Source organism: Antedon mediterranea, chromosome 8 (genome assembly GCF_964355755.1).
Source record: "Antedon mediterranea chromosome 8, ecAntMedi1.1, whole genome shotgun sequence".
Classification (NCBI taxonomy): domain Eukaryota; kingdom Metazoa; phylum Echinodermata; class Crinoidea; order Comatulida; family Antedonidae; genus Antedon; species Antedon mediterranea.
Genome location: NC_092677.1, coordinates 27,844,920 through 27,867,485, shown reverse-complemented (window position 1 = coordinate 27,867,485; position 22,566 = coordinate 27,844,920). Strand labels below are relative to the sequence as shown.

The following is a 22,566-nucleotide window of genomic DNA, read 5'->3' as shown; positions in this document are numbered from 1 at the left end:
ACTGGTGACCCATCTTTTACCGTAGAACATCCACAATGATGTCGTCAATTTCTGTAGTTGTCTTTCTTGCGATTGTTGATGTCGTTATTGGTCAAGGTAAGAATAATCTTTATTCAAAAATCTACGCAATGTAACTTGACTTTGGATGCATGTATTGTTTTGTATTGATCAAAACATTAAGATAACAAACATGCATGCGCGCGTAAAACAGACAGATTATCACAACGTTTTACGCGCCGACTCTTAAGCTTGGTTGCCACTAAGACGTAACGCAAAGACGTAAACGCAGCGCAAGCGTGTTGACAAATGACAAGCGACAGCACGAATAATCCATCACTTGTGATTGGTCAACTCACTTACGTTGCGCTACACCCTTGCTGCATTGTGTCCTAGTGAGACGACAAGCAACTAGACACATCTGTAAATGTTTTATTGTCTATTTTAATTATTTTATTTATTTTACAGCATCTGTTTCACCGTGTGCAAGTTCTCCATGTAACACCAATGGAATATGTTCAATTTCCAGTGATTCGTCGTATATTTGCCTTTGTCAAGTTGGCGATATAATGTTTGAATGTCCACCAGGTCAGCCAGTATCAATATTTTGTTATTTTATATAAACTTAAATGTATTATTAGCTTTTATTAAGCTTGGTTTTCACGAGAAACGCAACGCAAGGACGTAACGCAAAGTGATTTGACAAATCACAAGCAATGGATTATTCTAACAACAGTCGCTTGTCAATTCGCTTGCGTTGCGTCTCTAGTGAGAATCAATCTTTACTTATAATGTTGACAATATTTCTTTATAGAAAATGTATTTATTATATATCTATATCGTTTCTGATTTATATTTTCACAATAAACAGTTATTTATCGCTGACAAAATACCACCATGAATAGACACGAATGTATCAATTGATTTTTAAGGATGAGTTGAAATCTGGTATTTGAGTAAACCTAAATATAAGTTGTGAAAGTTTACCATTGAACGGAACGCAAGTACTTTGTCCAATCACAAGCAACAGATTATGACGTTATCAAATTACTTTCGTTTAGCGTAGGCCTACATCCGTGACACAACGCAATAACGTAAGCCCACAACGCAAGAAGCGAATTGACTAATGACAAACGACAGTTTGTATCCATCGCTTGTGATTTGTCAAATTACTTGCGTTGTGCTTACGAACGACGTCGTTGCGTTGCGTCCGCGGGTGCGGCGTCCGGGTTTGATAAAAGTCGTAGAAGTACTGCAGTGAGATAGATAATTAGGCCTACATTTAGAAAGCCGCTTGGAAGAAAATCGGAAAACAATTACTATATTCATTAATTTTCACTTTTATCACTAAAGACAATATATAATGGATTTTTTTATTGAAACAAGCAAAATTACAAAGAAAATAAAACACTGCTGTCTGGCTGAATTGCAAACTATATTTACAATACATAATCGTTCAAAAACTTTCTTTCTGATAAATAAACCGAGCGATTTGTTTGTATTTCCACATTGAAACAGATTGAAATGTTGTGCTTGTCTGGTAATTGTCCACAGCACTCCTATCATTGCATGCAACCATTCGTAAAGTTTCGCTTTGAATAACCTTATGACGTACGTAATAACAGTATTTGCAGTGGAAAATTAAGCATAGAGCGAGCTCAGCAGCAGTTTAAGAAGTATACAACAACAATGTGCGGAGACAGAGACCGCATGTATGGGACTGTAGGCTACTAAATCTGAATTCTACATTTTAGTAGGTTCTAAGTTTTTGCACTGGTCACCGGACGTCTTAACAACCAAGAGAATAACAATTTATATGAATTGAATTATCTTTCAGGTTGCACGGACAACCCGTGTCTAAATGGTGGCGTGTGCACACCTTCTGGTAACCATTATCTCTGTGCTTGTCCCTCTGGTTTCAACGGTCCACAATGTCAACTCGGTGAGTTCCAATGTATTGTATTTCATATCTATTATCACAGAATTATTCTACATGGGTAAACATAGTAGTGGACATTATAAATATTCAATTGAATTAGTCAAAATATTAAGCATACCACAAGATACATGCGTAAAATAGGACACGATTATCACAGTCTACGCGCGAAATACCTAGATTGCACACACACCTGTAAAGTAAATGCATATTTAAAATATAATGCCCGTTTGTTTACGTGCTATAAGCTTAATACCGTAACAACTTTAAAGAGTGAGTGGCCGAGCGGTTAAGACAGTGGAACCGTAATTACGTAGCCATAACATCGGCAAGGGTTCGAGGCTCACTCGCTCCATGGTTCTGGTGGTAGAACGAGTCTTCTTGGATAAGGACTATAAACCGTAGGTCCAGTGTACACGTAGCTCATGCGCACTTTAAAGAACCTAGTACATCTTTCGAGACGAGTAGGGGGCTACCCCGGTGTACTAGTTCACACAAACACAGCCACTGTCACACACAGCCACTGCAAATTGGGACTGGACCGTTTTAGAGTTGGTCCAGATCCTTCACTAACTGTGTTAGTGAGAAGTCGAATAAATAAATAAATAAATAAATAAAAAAGACCATAACTTGGTGGCGCTTCTGTTCTCGATTTTGTAAACTAAAGAGAGGGGCTTAAATCTTTAAAGATGGGCATCTTTAGGGGGAAAAATAAATAGGTGGGGCCAGAGGGCTTCTTTCGAGGTTTTATGGTACCTGATTTTATTATTTTGAACCGTTGTGATTGAACGGACACTGAATTGTTTCCATATTTATGTTTTACCATTACATATTTATTATTTTAGTTGTGGATCCATGTGAATCAAATCCTTGTTCCAGTGATGGTGTTTGTGTGGCTCAGTCTAATAGTTTCATTTGTTCATGTACTTCATCGTGTGTTTCTGGATCTCGATGTGAAATAGGTTAGTAATCTCACCCTGCCGCACACCTCATTTCAATTATTTTCAGTAGTATCTGTCAGTTTCCTGTTTGTTACAATGGATGATATTGTGAAATTTTATTTTAAAATATTATTTGTTATATTCATATTCATTATATAGTAGGCCTATTGGTATATAAATATTAAGTTATATGGTCACAAGTGTATGCAATTCGGCCCAGGTCTCTGTGAAAGTATTTTTTGTCATAAATGAAAAAAAAAAATAACATATAAACGAATCAATTGATTTCAGAGATGATACCACCATGTGAAAACCATCAGTGTCAAAATGGCGGCGCATGCGTACCTGATTCAGATTGTTCTGGATATACATGTGTCTGTCCAAATTGTTTCACTGGTCAATTCTGTGCCACTCGTAAGTACAATACGCTATCATTAATTGACGCGCGTATACTGGCGCGTATTCAAACATACATGCGCCCAAACGTCTTGTGTCGTCACACGTTTTACTTATTATATTTAAAGCTCCGGCTTGTAGCTCATCTCCGTGTCAAAATGGTGGACAGTGTTACCATGACGTTACGTGCTCGGTGGCAACTTGTATCTGTTCAGGTTGTTATCAAGGCGATTTCTGTGAATTACGTACGCAATTTTTTTAAACATTTTATAGTTAAAATTACCGCTATAAACTAAATTAATTTTTATATGTTTATTTTTTTTATGTAGTGAGTGAGTGGCCGAGCGGTTAAGACAGTGGAACCGTAATCACGTAGCCATAACATCGGCAGGGGTTCGAGGCTCACTCACTCCATGGTTCTGGTGGTAGAACGAGTCTTCTCGGATAAGGACTATAAACCGTAGGTCCAGTGTACACAACTTGCTCGTGTGCACTTTAAAGAACCTAGTACATCTTTCGAGACGAGTAGGGGGTTACCCCGGTGTACTAGTACATCACCAACTGGGCCCTCTGGGAGATCAGTCTTTGACTGAAGAGGTCACCCAGTATAAAGATAAAACAAACAAACAAACAAACATTTTACGTGTTGTTTCACACATAAGTTGGTTTTCATTTTGAATTACAGCTCCTGCTGTTTGCGCAAATACTGGCTGTGTGAATGGAGGTATATGCCAAACTCTTCCTGGCACATGTTCGAGTTCAACTTGTGTTTGTCCAGCATGCTATACAGGGAGCAACTGTGAAATAGGTAAATCTCGATGTACTACTACTAGCATTCTTCAACATTTACGTATACAACTATTCCAAAATACTTCAATTTTATTTTATTCTCATGATACATCATAATATATAATAACAAAAATAAAGTTTAAAAAAGTAGAATGCACATAGGCTGAAGAAACGTAAATAAGCCCAGAATGCTTTAAGGCTAGTTCCGCCAGATAAAACATAAACATTTCAAGAGAATACAAACAAATACATATTTAGATTATTTTCAGAGTTTGACCCATGTGACGGTCATCTGTGTCAAAATGGTGGCGCATGCGTACCTGCTTCCGATTGCTCTGGCTATACCTGTGTCTGTCCTGAATGTTCCACCGGTCAATACTGTGCCACAAGTACGTATATTGTAGTGTATTTCAAATTTTATTGGTAAAACAATATTTCAACAAACAAAAATAGTCGTGCCTGACAGTGACGCGTTCTGTAAAACACTTAAGCCTTCTAACATATATATGATTTTGTGAATATTTACAATAGCTTTTTATAAAATGCCTGAATGAAGAAAATAATGTTGTTATTTCTTACAGTTATTACATCTATTTGTTCAACTTCTGGTATGTTGTGTCAAAATGGCGGACAGTGTTTTGATGATCCTATCCTCTGTAACCGTTATACCTGCAGTTGTACCCCATGTTATACAGGACCAAATTGTGAACAGTGTATGCATTTATTTCATTAAAGTAAAAAAAATATTAATGATTAAAATTAAGTTGGAGCATGTATGCAATTCGTACCACTTTATCTTCACCCAAGATCCACAATCTCTGAAACAATTGACTATGGGAAAGTAACAACCAGCAAAAAATAATCCCATAAATTGAGAGAAGAACTACGGTGAACAAAATTTCCAATAATAATAATTTTTTGTAAATGGAAGAACATCAATCTTGTTTTGAATATACAGTATAACAAATCTTTTTTCACTTAATTTAATGATACAGTTAGTTAGAAATTAGTTTAATATTTACTATTGCAGTTGTTAGTCCATGCATAGACCAAGCATGTATGAATGGTGGCGTATGTACACCAATGACTGGATCTTGTACAGAATATTTATGTACTTGTCCTCCCTGCTTCCTTGGAATTAAGTGCGAACTACGTAAGTATACATGGTCAATCCCGTAGCATAGTATAGTATTTGTACAGGGGATTTTGTTCACAAAAGGCACTTTTTACCCTAAATGGCAATTTTTACCCTAAATGGCACTTTTCCACAAAAAGACACCTTTTCCACAAATGGCACTTTTTTAAACAAAACACTTTCCGCAGACATCGCCATTATGTTAAGGCTATTTTCATCACTTTCCTCTCTAGTTTCAAAATAGAACTAAAGAAAAAGGAGTTTATTAAACACACCAGCACTGGCTATGAGCTTGATAATGGTTGAAACTCATCAATTTACTTCTTTTTATAGCAAAATCAAAATTGAATTTGTAATTATACAAACATCTGCCACTTTTAGAGAAGGAATCTTGCTTTTTCATGAGTAAACCGAAAACTTCATTAAGCAAAAAACATTTTTTATTATTAAATGTCGTAAACTTGTGAGTGAATAATTCATTAAAGGCAATTAATTAATTTATTTGAAGTCGTGAATGAATTAAATGTATTTCTGATTAGCCATACCAACTCCATGTGAAAGAAATGAATGCCTAAATGGTGGTACGTGTTTAATCACGGAGAATAGTTGTACCGAGTTCAAATGCTTATGTCTTGAATGCTACGAAGGAACATTTTGTGAAGACGGTATGTACACCTGAATTTTATATTTTTAGCTGCTTTTTCTGATGAAAAACTCCGATCCGAAAAAACTAGATTTTTCAGTATTTGTTCCCTGGACCTGACAGTAGTACATGCTGCTGTTACTAGCATAAATATGTCAGTAATAAGTTGGTTATTTTTCTACTACTAGTGGTCGATCCATGTTTAAATCATGCTTGTAAGAATGACGGAGTTTGTACCAATCTAGTTGGAACTTGTCAAGATTATGAATGCGATTGTCAGGGCTGTTACACTGGTGAAAAATGTGAAATGTGTAAGTAAATAAACAAATTATTACTAAATCAATTTCAGATACGAATGCTTTCTCCATTATATAATGCATTTTTAAAGTATTGCTGTTAAAGCGAGATAGTTTGGCACAGTCTTTGATTTTACTGAGTTGAAATTTTTATTTGCGTTCAGTCAAAATCGAACTTTTTATTCGTAATAATAATAATTATATAACATTTTGGGAAAATGTATGTACTTATTAATTATGTTTTAACTTAGTGGTCGATCCATGTGTAAATCATACATGTATGAATGAAGGAGTTTGTACGCCTACCAATCTTAATCTAGCTGGAACTTGTCAAGATTATCAATGCGTTTGTCCTGACTGTTACACTGGTGACAAATGTGAAATGTGTAAGTAAATAAACAAATTATTACTAAATCAATTTCAGATACGAATGCTTTCTCCATTATATAATGCATTTTTAAAGTATTGCTGTTAAAGCGAGATAGTTTGGCACAGTCTTTGATTTTACTGAGTTGAAATTTTTATTTGCGTTCAGTCAAAATCGAACTTTTTATTCGTAATAATAATAATTATATAACATTTTGGGAAAATGTATGTACTTATTAATTATGTTTTAACTTAGTGGTCGATCCATGTGTAAATCATACATGTATGAATGAAGGAGTTTGTACGCCTACCAATCTTAATCTAGCTGGAACTTGTCAAGATTATCAATGCGTTTGTCCTGACTGTTACACTGGTGACAAATGTGAAATTTGTGAGTAAATGAACAAATTATTACTAAATGAACTTCCTATACAAAAGTTTCCATTATTATTAGGTGATCATTTAGAATAAAATGATCACCTATTGTTATTGTATGAAATCTTTATTCTTATTCTTATTATTTATTTCTCTCTGTACAGATTTTGTGTAACAAATATCTCAAAAAGTTTAATGTTAATGATTACCAAAATTTCACAATGTCTTTCAAATACGTTAACTTAGTCCTAATAAGCTTTTCAGCGTGATCACTCATCCGTGACGTCACGTATACGCCATTTTGTGAAATCACATTATCAATCATATCTCCATAATTCATTATCACATATTAATGAAAATCACTACACGTAAACTTGAGGTCAAGGTAAAAAATATTAGCAAATAAAAACTCGGGCGTTTCAAGGTCATGCACGTGAAATCGCGCGTTGAAATTTTAAAAAGCTCAAAATTTAGTTTTTATCAATTTAGAGCATGAAATAGGCCATTTGTGTGTTTAAAAAAATTACTGCGCAAAAACACATTTTTGCGCACGCGATTTTTAAAAAGGGTAAAAAATAAAATTTGATGTATACATCATATTCTACTCACAATCCTTAGTACATTCTCCGACTTTGAGTCCATTCCGACTTAAAATAACGCTATACGAGCACGTTAAAAATGACAAAATACGCACTTTAATTGTACAAAAGTGCTAAAAATGGTAAAAAATAAGGACTTTTTAAAATGAATATAACTATTCAGAATGGCAGGTGACCCCCAATTTTTTTAACTTATTATGGAAGCCAATAAGTTGTATATACAAATGTATATACACATTAGACGTACAAAATGGTATGACGTCATCAAATGGCCACTTGAATTTAGAAATTAGGAATTTTTATCGTTTTGTGTGGGTTATCACATTCAATAGAGCGCATCTCCGTTATTTGAGCCCGATTTTCGCACAAATTTTAGTATGTGCTTGCTCAATTAATTATCTTTCTAATGAGTAGTCAACATTTTTATTTTGATTACTTCATCACGCGTAAAAACTTGAATAACCTAGGTCGTGTAATTTCAGCTACACCATACATTTGAATATCTTAAAGCTCTTCAGAATTAAAGGTGACCTTGAAGATTATAATTTATTATGAAAGCTGATGAAATGTAGATATGAATTCATATAAAAATTAAGCGTATCGGATGTTGTGATGTTATCATATGGCCAGTTGAAGTTAAAAAGTAGTTTTTAAATTTCTTTAGTCGAAGTTATAAGAATTTCAAAGAGCGCGCATTGCGCTTCTACGTGTCAAATTCTCTTCCAATCCTTATATCTATTTGCTCAATTCATTATCTTTCGAAATTGTCATCTTCGAGTTTATTTTGATAATTCCATCATACCAAAAAATTTGAACTTGATGTGTGTCCCATAATTTCACCTATGCTACACTGTATATAGATATACAGTATATACTGTACATTGTATATGGCATATAATAGGCATAACTCAGCACTATAAGCGTATAATAGGATGGCATACATCAACATTTTCCTATCGTATGTTAACGTACGTACATGTTTAAAAAAAATTTATTTCATTAAAATGATAAAAATGATCACCTATAATTCGTCAAAGTGACGAATTAAATTCTAGTTGTACTTTTTTCTTTTATGACCAATCAAGTATAATTTTCAATTTTTGAGTTGAAACTTTTCTTTGCATTCAGTAACTTTGTAGTTTTAGTTTTAAATAATAACCAATCGTTTCGGGCAATTTGTTGTTATTATATTTTGAATGAAGTGGTCGATCCATGTGCGAATAACGAATGTATGAATGGAGGAGTTTGTACCAATCTTGTTTGAACTTGTCAAGATTATCAATGCGTTTGTGCTGGCTGTTACACTGGTGAAAAATGTGAAATTTGTGACTAAATGAACAAATTATTACTAAATCAATTTCCTATACCAAACTATTTTCCATTATTATTGTTACTGTTGATCTTTTGGCACAATCAATTATAATTGTAAACGTTAATGAGTTAAAACTTTTCTTTGCGTTCAGTAAAAACTTAAATTTGTAGTTAAGTTGATACTTTCATAACTTTTATTTTTAATCAATGACCAATCGTTTCGGGCGATTTGTTATTATATTTTGAATGAAGTGGTCGATCCATGTGCAAATCATGAATGTATGAATGGAGGAGTTTGTACCAATCTTGTTGGAACTTGTCAAGATTATGCATGCGATTGTACGGGCTGTTACACTGGTGAAAAATGTGAAAATTGTAAGTAAATAATCCACAATCATACCATCAGTATACTATCGAAGGATCTTTTTGTTTGTGTGTGCGTGTGTGATATGCAATGCATAAATTCTTACTGTATGAATTTTGACAGAGAGACTGGCGGTTGGAAGTACCACTACTGTACATCAATTACGCAAGATTCTGATATTCGTGGCAATGCCTGTACAGATTGAAAAACAAAATTCGCACTGGAAACAAAGATTGTTAGATAGCATTCAACTCACATTCAACCTACAGAATGTTTGCTATAGTTTGATTGTAAAGATACACCGTGTATTTATTTGATTTCAGATACAGACCCTTGCCAATCTTCACCTTGCCAGAATGGCGGCTTGTGTTTGACAGCTGATAACTGCCAATCGTACCTCTGCCAATGTAACGGATGCTATGAAGGGTCAAGTTGTGAAATAGGTAGGCCTAGGCGGCAATATATTTTAATGATTGTGGTAACTTCCCTTAAACTTTAACCAGCTGAAGGGGGTTGAAGCACTTTGAAAACAGTTGAGGTTGACCACGAGGTTAAGAAGACACTTTGATCAAATATTGGCATTATAATCATCAAAATAGTGGTGTTGCCAAACATTGATTTTGAATGTTATGTTTATTATACCTTATGCAATAACGTACACTTCGTGTAGAAACTCAAACGGATACTTTGGTGTGTGAAAAGACTTCTCTTGACCAATGACTTTTGACTAAACTATCAATTGAATTAATGATATCTAAAATATTGTTTGTAACAGCTATTGCTGACCCATGCCAAACGCATCAGTGCCAAAATGGTGGAGTTTGTATCCGTATGCAGACTTCAACTCCTGCCTCCTGTTCCATTTACACATGTGCATGTCCAGCTTGCAATACTGGACGATATTGTGAAACATGTAAGTTGTAAGTGGGGATTAGATATTCCTCGCTTAATGATCTTTAAATTCTGAATTATGTTTAATCAAAATCAAGATCATTGCAGCATCATTTAATATACCAACTTTATGATTGGAAATATTAAATTATTATCTTTATGATGCAAGTAAAGTATAACGAAAGTTTAATGTAGAGAATGGTTATGCATACATTCTAGTTTATCTTTAAGCTTGGTTCCCACTAGGAAGCAAGAACGTAGACGCAACGTATCGACGCATAGTGCCGTAAAAACGTAACGTTACGCGTCAAAATTGGGAACCGAACACCATTGTCTGCTGCTTTGTGTACGTCGCAAAAAGTTATGCGAAATTGATTTTTTTTAAAGAGTATTTTATTACGTTGCGTCGGTTACGTTTCGTTGCGTTTTTTCTAGTGAGAACCCAAGCTTAACTCCTTTACATTCTTTAAAGTGGTAACAGGATGTGACAACCATGAATGTCAAAATGGTGGGACATGTCAACCAGTTGAAGGAACATGTAATCAGTATGTTTGCTTATGTGAATCTTGCTACAGTGGATCACTATGCGAGATAGGTAAAGTAGTATCCTATTATGCTATGTTTTAACAGTCTACATTGTGTTCAGATTGTTTTATCACACTACACTGTAATGTTAGTCCACATGATGGAACCTCTCTCCTTCTGTAATGACAAAGTTACATAAAACTCTACAGCCTGGTAGTGGTAGTGGGCAAGGTTACATTATATTGAAAATATCAAAAACGAACTGGAAGAATAAATACTGAATCCATTATTTATTGTCGTTTCAGCCCAATCTGATTGTAACGTGGATAGCTGTAAAAACGGAGGCACATGCGTACCTGGACTGACACCATGTGACGTCCCATCGTGCACCTGCCCACCTTGCTATGCTGAAACTCAATGCCAGACGTGTAAGTAATGAGGTTGTGTGTGTGGCAAGTATTGCTATATTTAAGCCAGTAATACCCTTCTGTTATTGGCCAATTTCTTTTTGCTGTTGGTTGGTTTAAAAAAATAATAGATTGTATTGTATAATTGACAACGTAAAAGACAACCTACTACAGTAAGTGTCTCAGTTGTCCAGGCTTCGTTTAATGTGACGTAAAATCATCTCGTATGGATAGCTGTAGTGTACTAACTGGTTGAAAGGGTAGTGTGTGGCTGGCTGCCATCGGATAAGAGTTTCTGCGGTAATCAATATAATATAATAATATAAAACGATGACTAAATAAATGTGAATGAAATGAATTGAATCATAATAAGTGTAATGTTATCAACAGATATAAGTCCGTGTCAAGGTATTGAGTGTTTGAATGGTGCTTCTTGTGAATACGAAAATGGCTCGTGCAGTTTCAGTTGCTCATGTACTGGATGTTTCACTGGACAACTCTGTCAAACCGGTAAGAAGTCATCAAGTATTATGGTCTGCCTTGATGGCAGGATCCTGGTCTGCCTTGATGGCAGGATCCTGGTCTGCCTTGATGGCAGAACGTTAGTCTGCCTTGATGGCAGGATCCTGGTCTGCCTTGATGGCAGGATCCTGGTCTGCCTTGATGGCAGGATCCTGGTCTGCCTTGATGGCAGAACGTTAGTCTGCCTTGATGGCAGGATCCTGGTCTGCCTTGATGGCAGAACGTTAGTCTGCCTTGATGGCAGGATCCTGGTCTGCCTTGATGGCAGGACGTTAGTCTGCCTTGATGGCAGGATCCTGGTCTGCCTTGATGGCAGGACGTTAGTCTGCCTTGATGGCAGGACGTTAGTCTGCCTTGATGGCAGGACGTTAGTCTGCCTTAATAGCAGGACGTTAGTCTGGCTTAATGGCAGGATCCTGGTCTGCCTTGATGGCAGGACGTTAGTCTGCCTTGATGGCAGGACGTTAGTCTGCCTTGATGGAAGGACGTTAGTCTGCCTTGATGGCAGGATCCATCTGTGATGAGTGTACACGCTAATTCACTACAAGTAGCCTAACTGGAAGCGAACCGTTGAGCAGAACGGTTTTACTCAAGAATAATGTCTACTTTTAAAAATAAGATATTCGAGTAATCAAGTAATTTCGACTTTGATTTAATAATTATTTTTTTTATATTTCGGAAAACGCCGAATGTTTTAAGTAGTTTATGTCAGCTGCTGATTTCAAGGATTTTTTTCAAAAGTTTTTCCAATTTTGTTTTTCATCTGAAAACTTTTAGAAATTGGTAAATGTTCCGCTAATTTATGTCTGAACGGAGCCACATGTGTCGCAGGAAATAACTCTTGTACAGACTACACATGTACTTGTCCGCCCTGCTACTCAGGACAATTCTGTGAAACAGGTAGGCTACCGGCTATTTTGTGATTTTATATCTACTAATATGATTTTTATAATCTACTACTTGAAAACAATTTTGTAATGTATATGTAAATTTATATTTTAAGTTAAGGGTGCCACAGATCAACAACTTTGCTTGCTTGTAGATATCATGTTTTTCACACTTTGCATCTGTTCTTCTTTTGATATATATTTTGAATTTTGTGTGAAAAATAAAGAATACTCAATCAATCAAAAAAAATCAATATCGATAGAAACAAACACATAAGATGAATATAACAACATTTAAAGGAAAAAAAACAACAAAGTGTGATGACGTGATTCAATCTGTGACTTATTTGTTGTTTTTATTTTTGTACAGACTTCAACATCGGATGTCAAAATGATCCATGTAAAAATGGTGGAACGTGTGTGCGTGCTCAAAGTAATTGCGCCGCCTATGAATGCAAATGCCCTATGTGTGTCACAGGTCATCTATGCGAGACTAGTAAGTTATACTATTTTTAGAAAATTTTCAAAGAAACTAAATTGTGCGATAAAACCACAAAAAGCAAAAGAATTTTCTGATGAGCTCAACAGTTTTTTTAAAATTAACATTAACATTTATTTGAGACAGTCCAGGAAAAATGAAAAAAAAAACCAATTTACATTTACATTTAGTTAAATGGTAGCAATAAATAGGAACTGTTTCAGGGATCGGAACTTTTTCAGGGATCGGAAAAGGAAGTGAAACAACGTATACCAACCACTAAACAGCAAAAAGACTTCGAATCGAATACTACAAAATAGTTTTGGCAAAAAAGTTCAAATGTTGAAATCTCCAAAGAACGTCCAGTAACTTTTTATGCTCGATAAATAAATCGGTCATTCTAGGCCTACACACAATTTTTACGAGCACCATATAATATATTCTCTTTGGATCAAAGCTGCAGTTGGAAAAACTGCCACCAAGTTTTATTTACATTGGTGAAACCCAAATAGACCCGGCTAGGCAGGATAGAAATCTAGGGGTTGAAATGGATGCAGGTATGACTATGATTTCTCATATCTCAAAAACTATTTCTACGTCGTCTTTTCACTTACGAAACATCCGAAGGATTCGAAAGTTTATTAATGAGGCAGCAGCTAAACAACTTGTTCATGCTTTTGTCACTTCACGACTGGATATGGGAAACTCATTGCTATATGGGCTACCACAAAAACAACTCCACAGGCTTCAGCTGATTCAAAATACAGCGGCACGAGTTGTTAAAAAACTACCAAGATATGCACACATATCAAATACCTTGGAAACTTTGCATTGGCTTCCTGTTAGGTACCGCATTGTTTTTAAAATATTACTCTTTGTTTTTAAGTCTATTAATGGCATGGCTCCTGAATATATTTCTGACATGCTTTGGCTGTATGTTCCCAGACGGAATCTGCGTTCTAGTGATACGCTGCTTCTACATCAACCTAAGTCTCACCACTCATGGGGAGACAGAGCTTTCACCGTTACTGCTCCTCGTCTATGGAATGCTCTACCGAGCTCTATCAGATTTTGCAAAACTGTTGATACTTTTAAAAAATTATTAAAAACACATTTATTCATTAAGGCATATGGAAATCATGAGGTTTCTTAAAGTTCTAGAATTGTATAGTATACTTTTTCCTAACCAGCATTATCTTTGGGGTGCCTCTGTCTTGGTTGTTGTCTCTGAGCACCCGGTCGTCTGTGGCAAGGCAAATGTGTATCCTGTTCCTTTGTTTGGTCACCTAGGTAGGGGTCCGGGACCGCGACAGAACGAGAACGGATGGGGACCCTCCAAAGAAATTGCATTTTATTTGTCGGGCATTTGTATGATTTGTTTTATTTTTTTTAATGCGCCTTGAGCACTCTTGAGTGGTATGTGCGCTATAAAAATCCTGTTATTATTTTATTTATTATTATTTATATTAGCTGTTTATCGTTTCCCTCAGAAATTCATCCATGCAGTACTGGTGATCATTTGTGTGTAAATGGTGCCACGTGTCAACCAGACATGTCAGACCTCTCCACATGCTATCGATATAACTGTACATGCCCTCCGTGCTTTCATGGACAATTTTGTGACGAAATGGGTAAGCTGGATTTGTTTTTGAAAAGATGACAGATGCAAATGCCAAAAAAAATACATTTTCCCACTCTAGGCTACGCGCAACGTACGAATTAATGTGACCAATCACACGAGAAAGCTATAATGTTCATCAATTGTGATTGGTTACATTTCGTGCGTTGCGCGCACGTATGGTAAACGTCATAACAACGGGAAGAATTTTATTGGGCATCTAACAATTATCTGTATATAATTTTTGAATTGATGGTTCCTATAGTTTATTTCTTTTTTATGTATTTTTTTTATTTATTTTTTTTTTATTTGTTCATTTATTTTTTACTTATTTTTTTTATTTATTTTCTTTTATTATTATTGTATCTGTTTATTTAGTTTTTATTTATTTTTAATTTATTTTGCTACCTCTTGAATGAACTTTTATCGTCTAATTATCCTACCTTTTTTACGCTTCAGCGTTCCCTAACCCGTGCTCTAGTAATCCTTGTGGCAACGATGGCACATGCATCAAAACTGATTGCACGACATTTGAATGCGAGTGCCAGGATTGTTATGAGGGAACACGATGTGAACTACGTAAGTGTTTATGTAAATAATTATACATCGTTTGTACTTCCTTAACGATGTTTTGACAATAGTATCCCAATTATGAATGATTCCACTGAACTTTCGAGTTAAAATAACGCATTTGAGGCATTTGATAAATAGGAAAACTGCCTTAAAATATCTTGTATCACAATTGAAATCAAACCTTTCGTTTATGTTACGTTATGTTCGTTGTTTATTTGTTGTATTACCTGTCTCTACTCAAATCATGGCTACCTTAAAATTGAATCTTTAGGTAATTCTAAATCATGAATTTTAAATGTTGTTCATGTTAGGGAGAGATTTTAACGATAAAGTGTGAATAATTAAACGTTTTACTTTTCGTCCAAAAAAACCCGTAATTCGTTAAGAATAGAAACCACGATCCCCGCATGGATCTGGTTATAATATACCATTTGCTTTCTAGATATGCCACTAAGAATATGTTTAAAAGATATATATATATATATATTTGTTAAAGGTAAACTGTCACCATGTGATACAAATCCGTGTAAAAATCAAGGAGAATGCCAAAATAATGGCCCGTGCGGAACTAATCTGTATTCATGTGTTTGTCAATTTGGATTCACTGGAACAAACTGTGAACAATGTAAGACGGTTTTTTTTTCTACATTATGATAATGAGTCCTCCGCTAACGAACGTCAAAGTATAGTGAGTCCTCTAATTTCGTACTGCGTAACAGTACTACGTTAAGATAGGGAGTTCTATGTTGACGTCATAGTCCCTAACCGTACTACGTTAAGATAGGGAGTTCTATGTTGACGTCATAGTGCATAACAGTACTACGTTAAGATAGGGAGTTCTATGTTGACGTCACAGTGCGTAACAGTACTACGTTAAGATAGGGAGTTCTATGTTGACGTCATAGTCCATAACAGTACTACGTTAAGATAGAGAGTTCTATGTTGACGTCATAGTTCATAACAGTACTACGTTAAGATAGGGAGTTCTATGTTCACGTCACAGTGCGTAACAGTACTACGTTAAGATAGGGAGTTCTATGTTGACGTCATAGTCCAAAACAATACTACGTTAAGATAGGGAGTTCTATGTTGACGTCATAGTGCATAACAGTACAACGTAAAAATAGGGAGTTCTATGTTGACGTCATAGTGCGTAACAGTACTAGGTTAAAATAGGGAGTTCTATGTTGACGTCATAATGCGTAAGGATAGGTAGTTCTCGGTTGACGTAATTACCATAATGTCCCCATCCGACGTAACTCTAGTCTAAACGTACCAAGTCCTGAATGATTCCGCCGCTGGTGTAATTCTGACGTACAGTATAAGTACGTCAGAATAGTGAGTCATCGGATGACGTATACGTATACTATGTCATGATTGAAATACTAATGATAATTTTAGTAATTTATTTAGATATTATTAATAATTTCTCTCCAGCGACAATCGTAAACAGCGACAGTTGCCTGAGTGACCCATGCATGAATGGAGGGTCCTGCATGACACTGGAAGATGGTCATTATGTGTGTTTGTGTGCTCCAGGGTACACAGAAAAACACTGTGCAAGTGATGGTAAGCAAAACAAATGTCCAGCATGTTCATCACCGAATAGTAGTTGTTTACACGTTTTCTATTTTTTTAGCCATAAGTGAAAGTCTGTATTAAGCGTGAAAAAAGGTGTCTAGAATTTGTTGTAACTTTGTACGAAAACAACAAGCTCTTGAGAAAGTACGACAGGTTATAGTGGTAAAGGGTAGTTTTTTGGGGTAGCGTTATGATGTCTGGGGTTATTAGATCACTCGTGAAGACCTCGTATATTTTATTTCTTTTAGAGTTATCCCCTGAGACTAATGCTTGTTCTAGTGATCCATGCGAGAACGAATCCACTTGTCGTAACAGCTACCTGAGTAGTATGGGTAACTCAGGGTTCTACCAGATGCAGTACGCTTGTATATGCCCTCCCGGTTTCACTGGAGTCAACTGTGCGTCGACAACACGTACGTATACACTACAAAAGCTCCATAAAGCTGTACATTATCAATCTAGTTTGACACAATGTGATCTGACCATATATAGTAGTGATATCCCCAAATATGGTAGTGATATGACCAATTATGATAGTGATATGACATCATCATGTCCATATATTTGATTTTGATTTATTCAATATCGGCTCATTACAATTACAACAGAAAAATATATAATGAAACAAAAAGCCAGGATTGTCACAAGCGAACCCAATCACTGTTTAAAGACTTTCCTTTATATGGGCACATCACATTTTTGTGTCACATAAAGTTTGATAGTGTAGACAAAGCTTTACAGTAAAATTAGTACATGAACTTTGTTGGTCCATAGTCAGTAGAACTTAATTATAATATGCTTATTCCCGTGTGTTCTTACATGATTTTACAGAAATAAGAAACTCGATCCGCGTGCGCTACGAACATCTTGTTAATGCGTCTAAATTATAGGGCTTTTGCCTCTAATAATTTTTCAACTATATTTTGTTACATCGTTCGATTCAAAAGAAATGAAAAGAATAAATATTGAAGAAATTAAATCGAAAAATATCAATCCTGAATTTATTAGAAGACTAAAAGTTATATGTTCTAAACAGCGAATCTGCTTAGTATTTTGCCCGGTATTTTGGCACACATAGTGTGTCATAATCAATCAAAATCAAAGAGTACACACAGTAGGCCTACAAAAGACAACTAAAACTAAGGCTTGAGGCAATTATGTCTAGACTTGTGTAACATTTGATCTATTTTAAATTGAACATTGCGTTGGCAACATCAGTGTGTTCTTGACTGAATACCTTGTATGCATACAACAACAAGTCGCTTTAAAATTGACACAACACTATGGCGCGCCAAGCTGTCATTTATTCAAGCAATAGAGATATCGCAACTAAGATATCTTTATTTCCGAATAAATGACAGCTTGGCGCGCCATACAACACACTGTTGATTGATGAATATCGTCTGTTCTACCACCAACGGATTATTTTGGCGCGCATTCTTAGAATCTTTTAATTGATCTTGATAATGACCTCATAAATATTCATTCAATAGTCCGATCACAATATTATTATATCATGAAATAAGTCAATATTTAAAAAGATGCTATTAATTTACCATTCCATAATATTTCGATTCATAGTAAAAACAAATTTGAATTTTGCTCATTATGCGACAACAATTCGTTATATGGAATTAGGCCTTCTACAGTAGTGGCAATGGACACGTTACTACCGTTAACACTTTGACTGCCAGAGGTTTTTCAAGTTAGAAACTGCCACCGCCAGCGTTTTTAGCCCAATTCGATGTTTATATTAAAGCTGATTGAAACCATTTATGTGATCTGATTTATATTTAATTTAGACTAAAATAATCATAAAGATTTTAGCTTTACAATGGTATCAAGAACGATTTTTAAATCACAATATGTAAATCGTAATAGTAAAATGAAAGTAACCCACTTTTTGAGTTTTTCGTAGTTTCGCGCAAGAAAGTCGAGATATTCGCGATTTTGTGCAAGACATTACAATATGAAAATATCGCCCGGTGAGATCAACAAACAACGAAAAAGTTACTTACACGGCACCGATAGGCCTATAAAAATAAGTTATCACTATCGAAAAATGTATTACATTTTATAAATCATAAATCTTATATCAATGTTTCGCCAAAATCCACATAGTAAAGACACCAGGCCTAGTTAACCAGGCCTAAAGTTGGTCCGGAACCGTTTTACGACTAGGCCTAGGCCTAGGCTAGCCTAGTACTACTAGCCTAGCCTAGATAGTAAACTGATGATAATATCCATACCATTTCAAAACAAGTTTGTTTCGTGAAACTCGGTCACTTTCAGTAAAACACCAAAACAATTAGGGTATACATACAATAATAAAATTAAAGACTTCATATTGAAAATGACTCCATTATTTTTTATTCAGATAACAAACAAACATGTCAATCCACAAAACCTTTGTAATGCTTCGGCGGCATAGCTAGCGCGCGACCGATACACAATGCGCCAAGCCATCGCTCTACGCGCTACTGTGATGCGCGGTGTTTGTTATTTCGACAGGTACCATTTTGACAATCGTTCGTAACCAGATTAGTTACTTTCAAATTGTAAAATATTGACGGTCCAGACCGAATATAGTGTTCATATTTATAGTATATACCAATAATTAACCTATCTACCGGATTTCGTAAAAAAACGCGAAAAACGAAGATCTTCGTGTTTGGCAGTCAAACGTTGTGTTTCCAAAAACGAAGATCTTCGTGTTTGGCAGTCAAAGTGTTAAAGTCTGATACAATTTTTATCCGAAACATATTTTTTAAGAAGAATATGAATATTCTCATTCATCCAGGTAGTATTAATTGTATAAAAATATCAAAATAATCCACGTAGCTAGCTATTTACTAAACAAGTCCAGTGGATTAGTTGATATCTTTCTAAAATTAAAATTGTTGAAGAAGAAAAAAATAATTTATTTAAATAATAATCATGAATATTGATATCATTTGAACGTTCTTTAATTTTAGAGAATGATCCTATTGGTGACGTGTGTAGCGTGCGTGTGTGTGACAATGGGGGCGTTTGTTACAATGTCTATCAGACAGATCTGGATATCAACGTCTACTTCTTTTGTGACTGTCCCGCTGGTTTTATTGGAAAACATTGTGCTGACACTAGTAAGTCTTTATAACAATATAAATATATCTGCATAAGAAGAAATATCACAAAATTAATTTAAACAATTATTTATTCATATGTACTATAAAATAGTTATGGAAAAATAACATAATACAATTATGTTTGTATAGTAAAATAGATAAAACCATATTAATGAAAATGTTATATATTATAAATATTCAATGTAGTTTATGTATAAATATAATATATATTTTTGTGGTACGCAGCAACCAGAGAAAAAAAAATCTTTTTTAATTACATTAATCTATTAATCATATCAATCTCATATCTATTATTAGGCCTAATATCGTTTGATGTGCAATATACCGTTTTTGTCATCACATTGTCACCATGGCGTCAACATACTTGACACGCGCGCGTTTAAACGTCGATGAAAATAATATTAGCATGCGCCCGTCATCATATGCCACTGAAAATATATATGTATGTAAATTGATTGAATTCGGTTTCAAGAGTCTTTTAAAACATAACCATTACAGCTTCAGATCCATGTAGCAGTAATCCATGTGAAAATGGCGGCTTTTGCAGCTCGTTTACAACTTCCTTTGAGTGTCAATGTACATCACCGTATGCAGGCACCACTTGTTCTAATGTAGTTGGTAAGTGCAACTTTAATTTAACACTTTCTCCCATACAAAGTTCTATTCATTGATATTATTTTCATTTCATTCATTTCATTCATCTTTTTATTTCGGAATATCATGGTGACATAATATTATATCCATAGCAAAAGAGAGAAAAAAAAAAATCTTAATCTATGTCAATTGTATGCGCAATATGTTATAATTAATTAATCAAACATATTTATTGTTGTTCTTTAATTATTGTAGGTAGGAAAAAGAAAAGAGAAATTAACGGTAAGTAACAATTTGCTATTTTAAATTAAAACAAGATAACTATTCTTAATGAGGATAGCATGTGGTAAAGTTGTTTTATATGATAGTGATGATAACTTTAAAAGTATGACAATATAGGCGAAATTGTGCGTGCAATGCAATAGTGACAAAATATAAGACGTGATGATATTGACGACAATGGACTAAGCAGCGATTAATATCCAAGTTCAAGTTTGTTTCAAACAATATCATATAATAAAATATACAGAACATTTGATAAATTATTAAATATAATTGTGTGAGGACACATTAAATCAAGGTTTTAAGTTTGGTCTTCCAGATAAAAAATATATGTAATTAATTTAAGAAGAAAAAGTGAAACATAGGCCTAATAGTTCTGATTTTAATTGTGGTCTAAACGTATAACTTTGATAAAATCCGTTTTTACTAGATGTATCGATGGTAGATTTAAGCTTGAGAGACGGAATACATAGTTCATCTGGGATCGGCACAGATCGAGTTATTCTAGCCGTATCAATAACCATGTTTCTTGGAATGTTGGTTGCTGTGGTGATTACATTTAAGAAAAAACATGTAATGAACGACCAGATTTCCTAAATTATACTTTGAAGTTATTACTCTCACAAATATAACTTACATAACATTATTGACTTTTTTAAAGTATTAAAACATGTAAAGTGTTTTACAATAAGGACAAATCTCCCTTGAAAACAAAAACAAATGTTTCCAGTAAAATAATGATCCCTTGTATAATAATAAATTATCCTTTAGACGCATCCAGAAACTAAACATATATTTTGTTGTTTAGCCTATATTGTTACTGTTAAGATTTAAATTTTGTATAGCGCGGTCTCACCGTATTCAACACTTGTTTTCTTTCAAATATAATATACATTTATCTCTAGATAAATAATTAGTTCAAATAAATTTTTTTCTAGGCCTAAGTAACTGTGTAATCTATAATAAATAATTATTTAAAATAAATTTATATATATATATATATACTGATTATTGCCGATTTTGGCACTATTTAGGGTACAGGTAGGTTATTATATTTTAATAGCAAAGTCATAACATAGTTATAATAGTTCATGCTTTATGTCTTATATATATATTGTCTATTATATTATATAGGCCGATATAAAAGACTTTTACGATATTTTATCATGAAGTGATAAGGTCTGCGACATGTATGCCTACCATACAACAAGTTCCAAATACTATTGAATGTACTGTAGAAACAAGATCACTCAATAAAACTTTTATACTTATGCTTTTACTTACGGAATCAACAGTTCCCAATCGGTATATTGTTGCAGTCATGCGTTTTTCAGGAATTTTTGACAACAAGCATGGCATTCAATAACTGAACGGGTTGAACAGTGGTTATGTCATTGTTCCGTAAGGCTAGACAGGATACATTCATCAAGACATCGGAAGATTTTCATACATTGTTCTATATTGTTTATTACCTATATCTACTCCATAAAGATTAACTATTTGTATAAAAATCTGTATCTGTGTCAAACCCATAAAATTAAGTTAAAATATGTTAACAATAGGCCAACTTTGTTTTTTTCTTCGGCTCCTCAAAAACACGAGGTGACAAATCGGTCAACTTGAAATGATTCAAAGGGCGGATCCGGGGGGTAGCGCTATGTGTTATCCGGTGGTTGTCTGTCTTCGTCAAACGTGGTCATACAAGGTAATTTGCGGATACAAAGGTGGGGGTAGATTTCGAAAATTACAATTTAAAATATAGGTTTTGTTCAGCGCCTAATTTTTAGGCCGTCGCCCCCGTTTCAGAATCCGGAGTTGTAGATAGCGGTTCAGTTTCGAGAAAAGAAAAAAATTCGATCAATCCAGACGACGAATATCAGTAGATTATTTTCTGTACGAGATCGTCCCAAACTGTCTCTTGATTGGTTAAAT

General features: G+C 34.6%; 1 protein-coding gene across 1 annotated transcript; it reads left to right on the top strand.

Moving 5' to 3' along the window:
* LOC140057757 (uncharacterized) lies at nt 1-22,160 on the top strand. Its single transcript, XM_072103479.1, has 30 exons — nt 1-96; nt 466-585; nt 1,835-1,939; nt 2,779-2,895; nt 3,166-3,288; nt 3,399-3,515; nt 3,956-4,078; nt 4,329-4,448; nt 4,641-4,772; nt 5,090-5,212; nt 5,734-5,859; nt 6,026-6,148; nt 6,385-6,519; nt 6,756-6,890; nt 9,472-9,591; nt 9,924-10,061; nt 10,512-10,634; nt 10,870-10,992; nt 11,362-11,481; nt 12,271-12,393; nt 12,751-12,876; nt 14,349-14,489; nt 14,936-15,055; nt 15,546-15,674; nt 16,487-16,618; nt 16,879-17,043; nt 19,606-19,755; nt 20,257-20,376; nt 20,608-20,634; nt 21,065-22,160. Exons 1-30 carry the CDS (start codon nt 36-38, stop codon nt 21,229-21,231), a joined length of 3,684 nt encoding a protein of 1,227 aa, XP_071959580.1. The 5' UTR covers nt 1-35; the 3' UTR covers nt 21,232-22,160.
* The last annotated feature ends 406 nt before the right edge of the window (nt 22,161-22,566 follow it).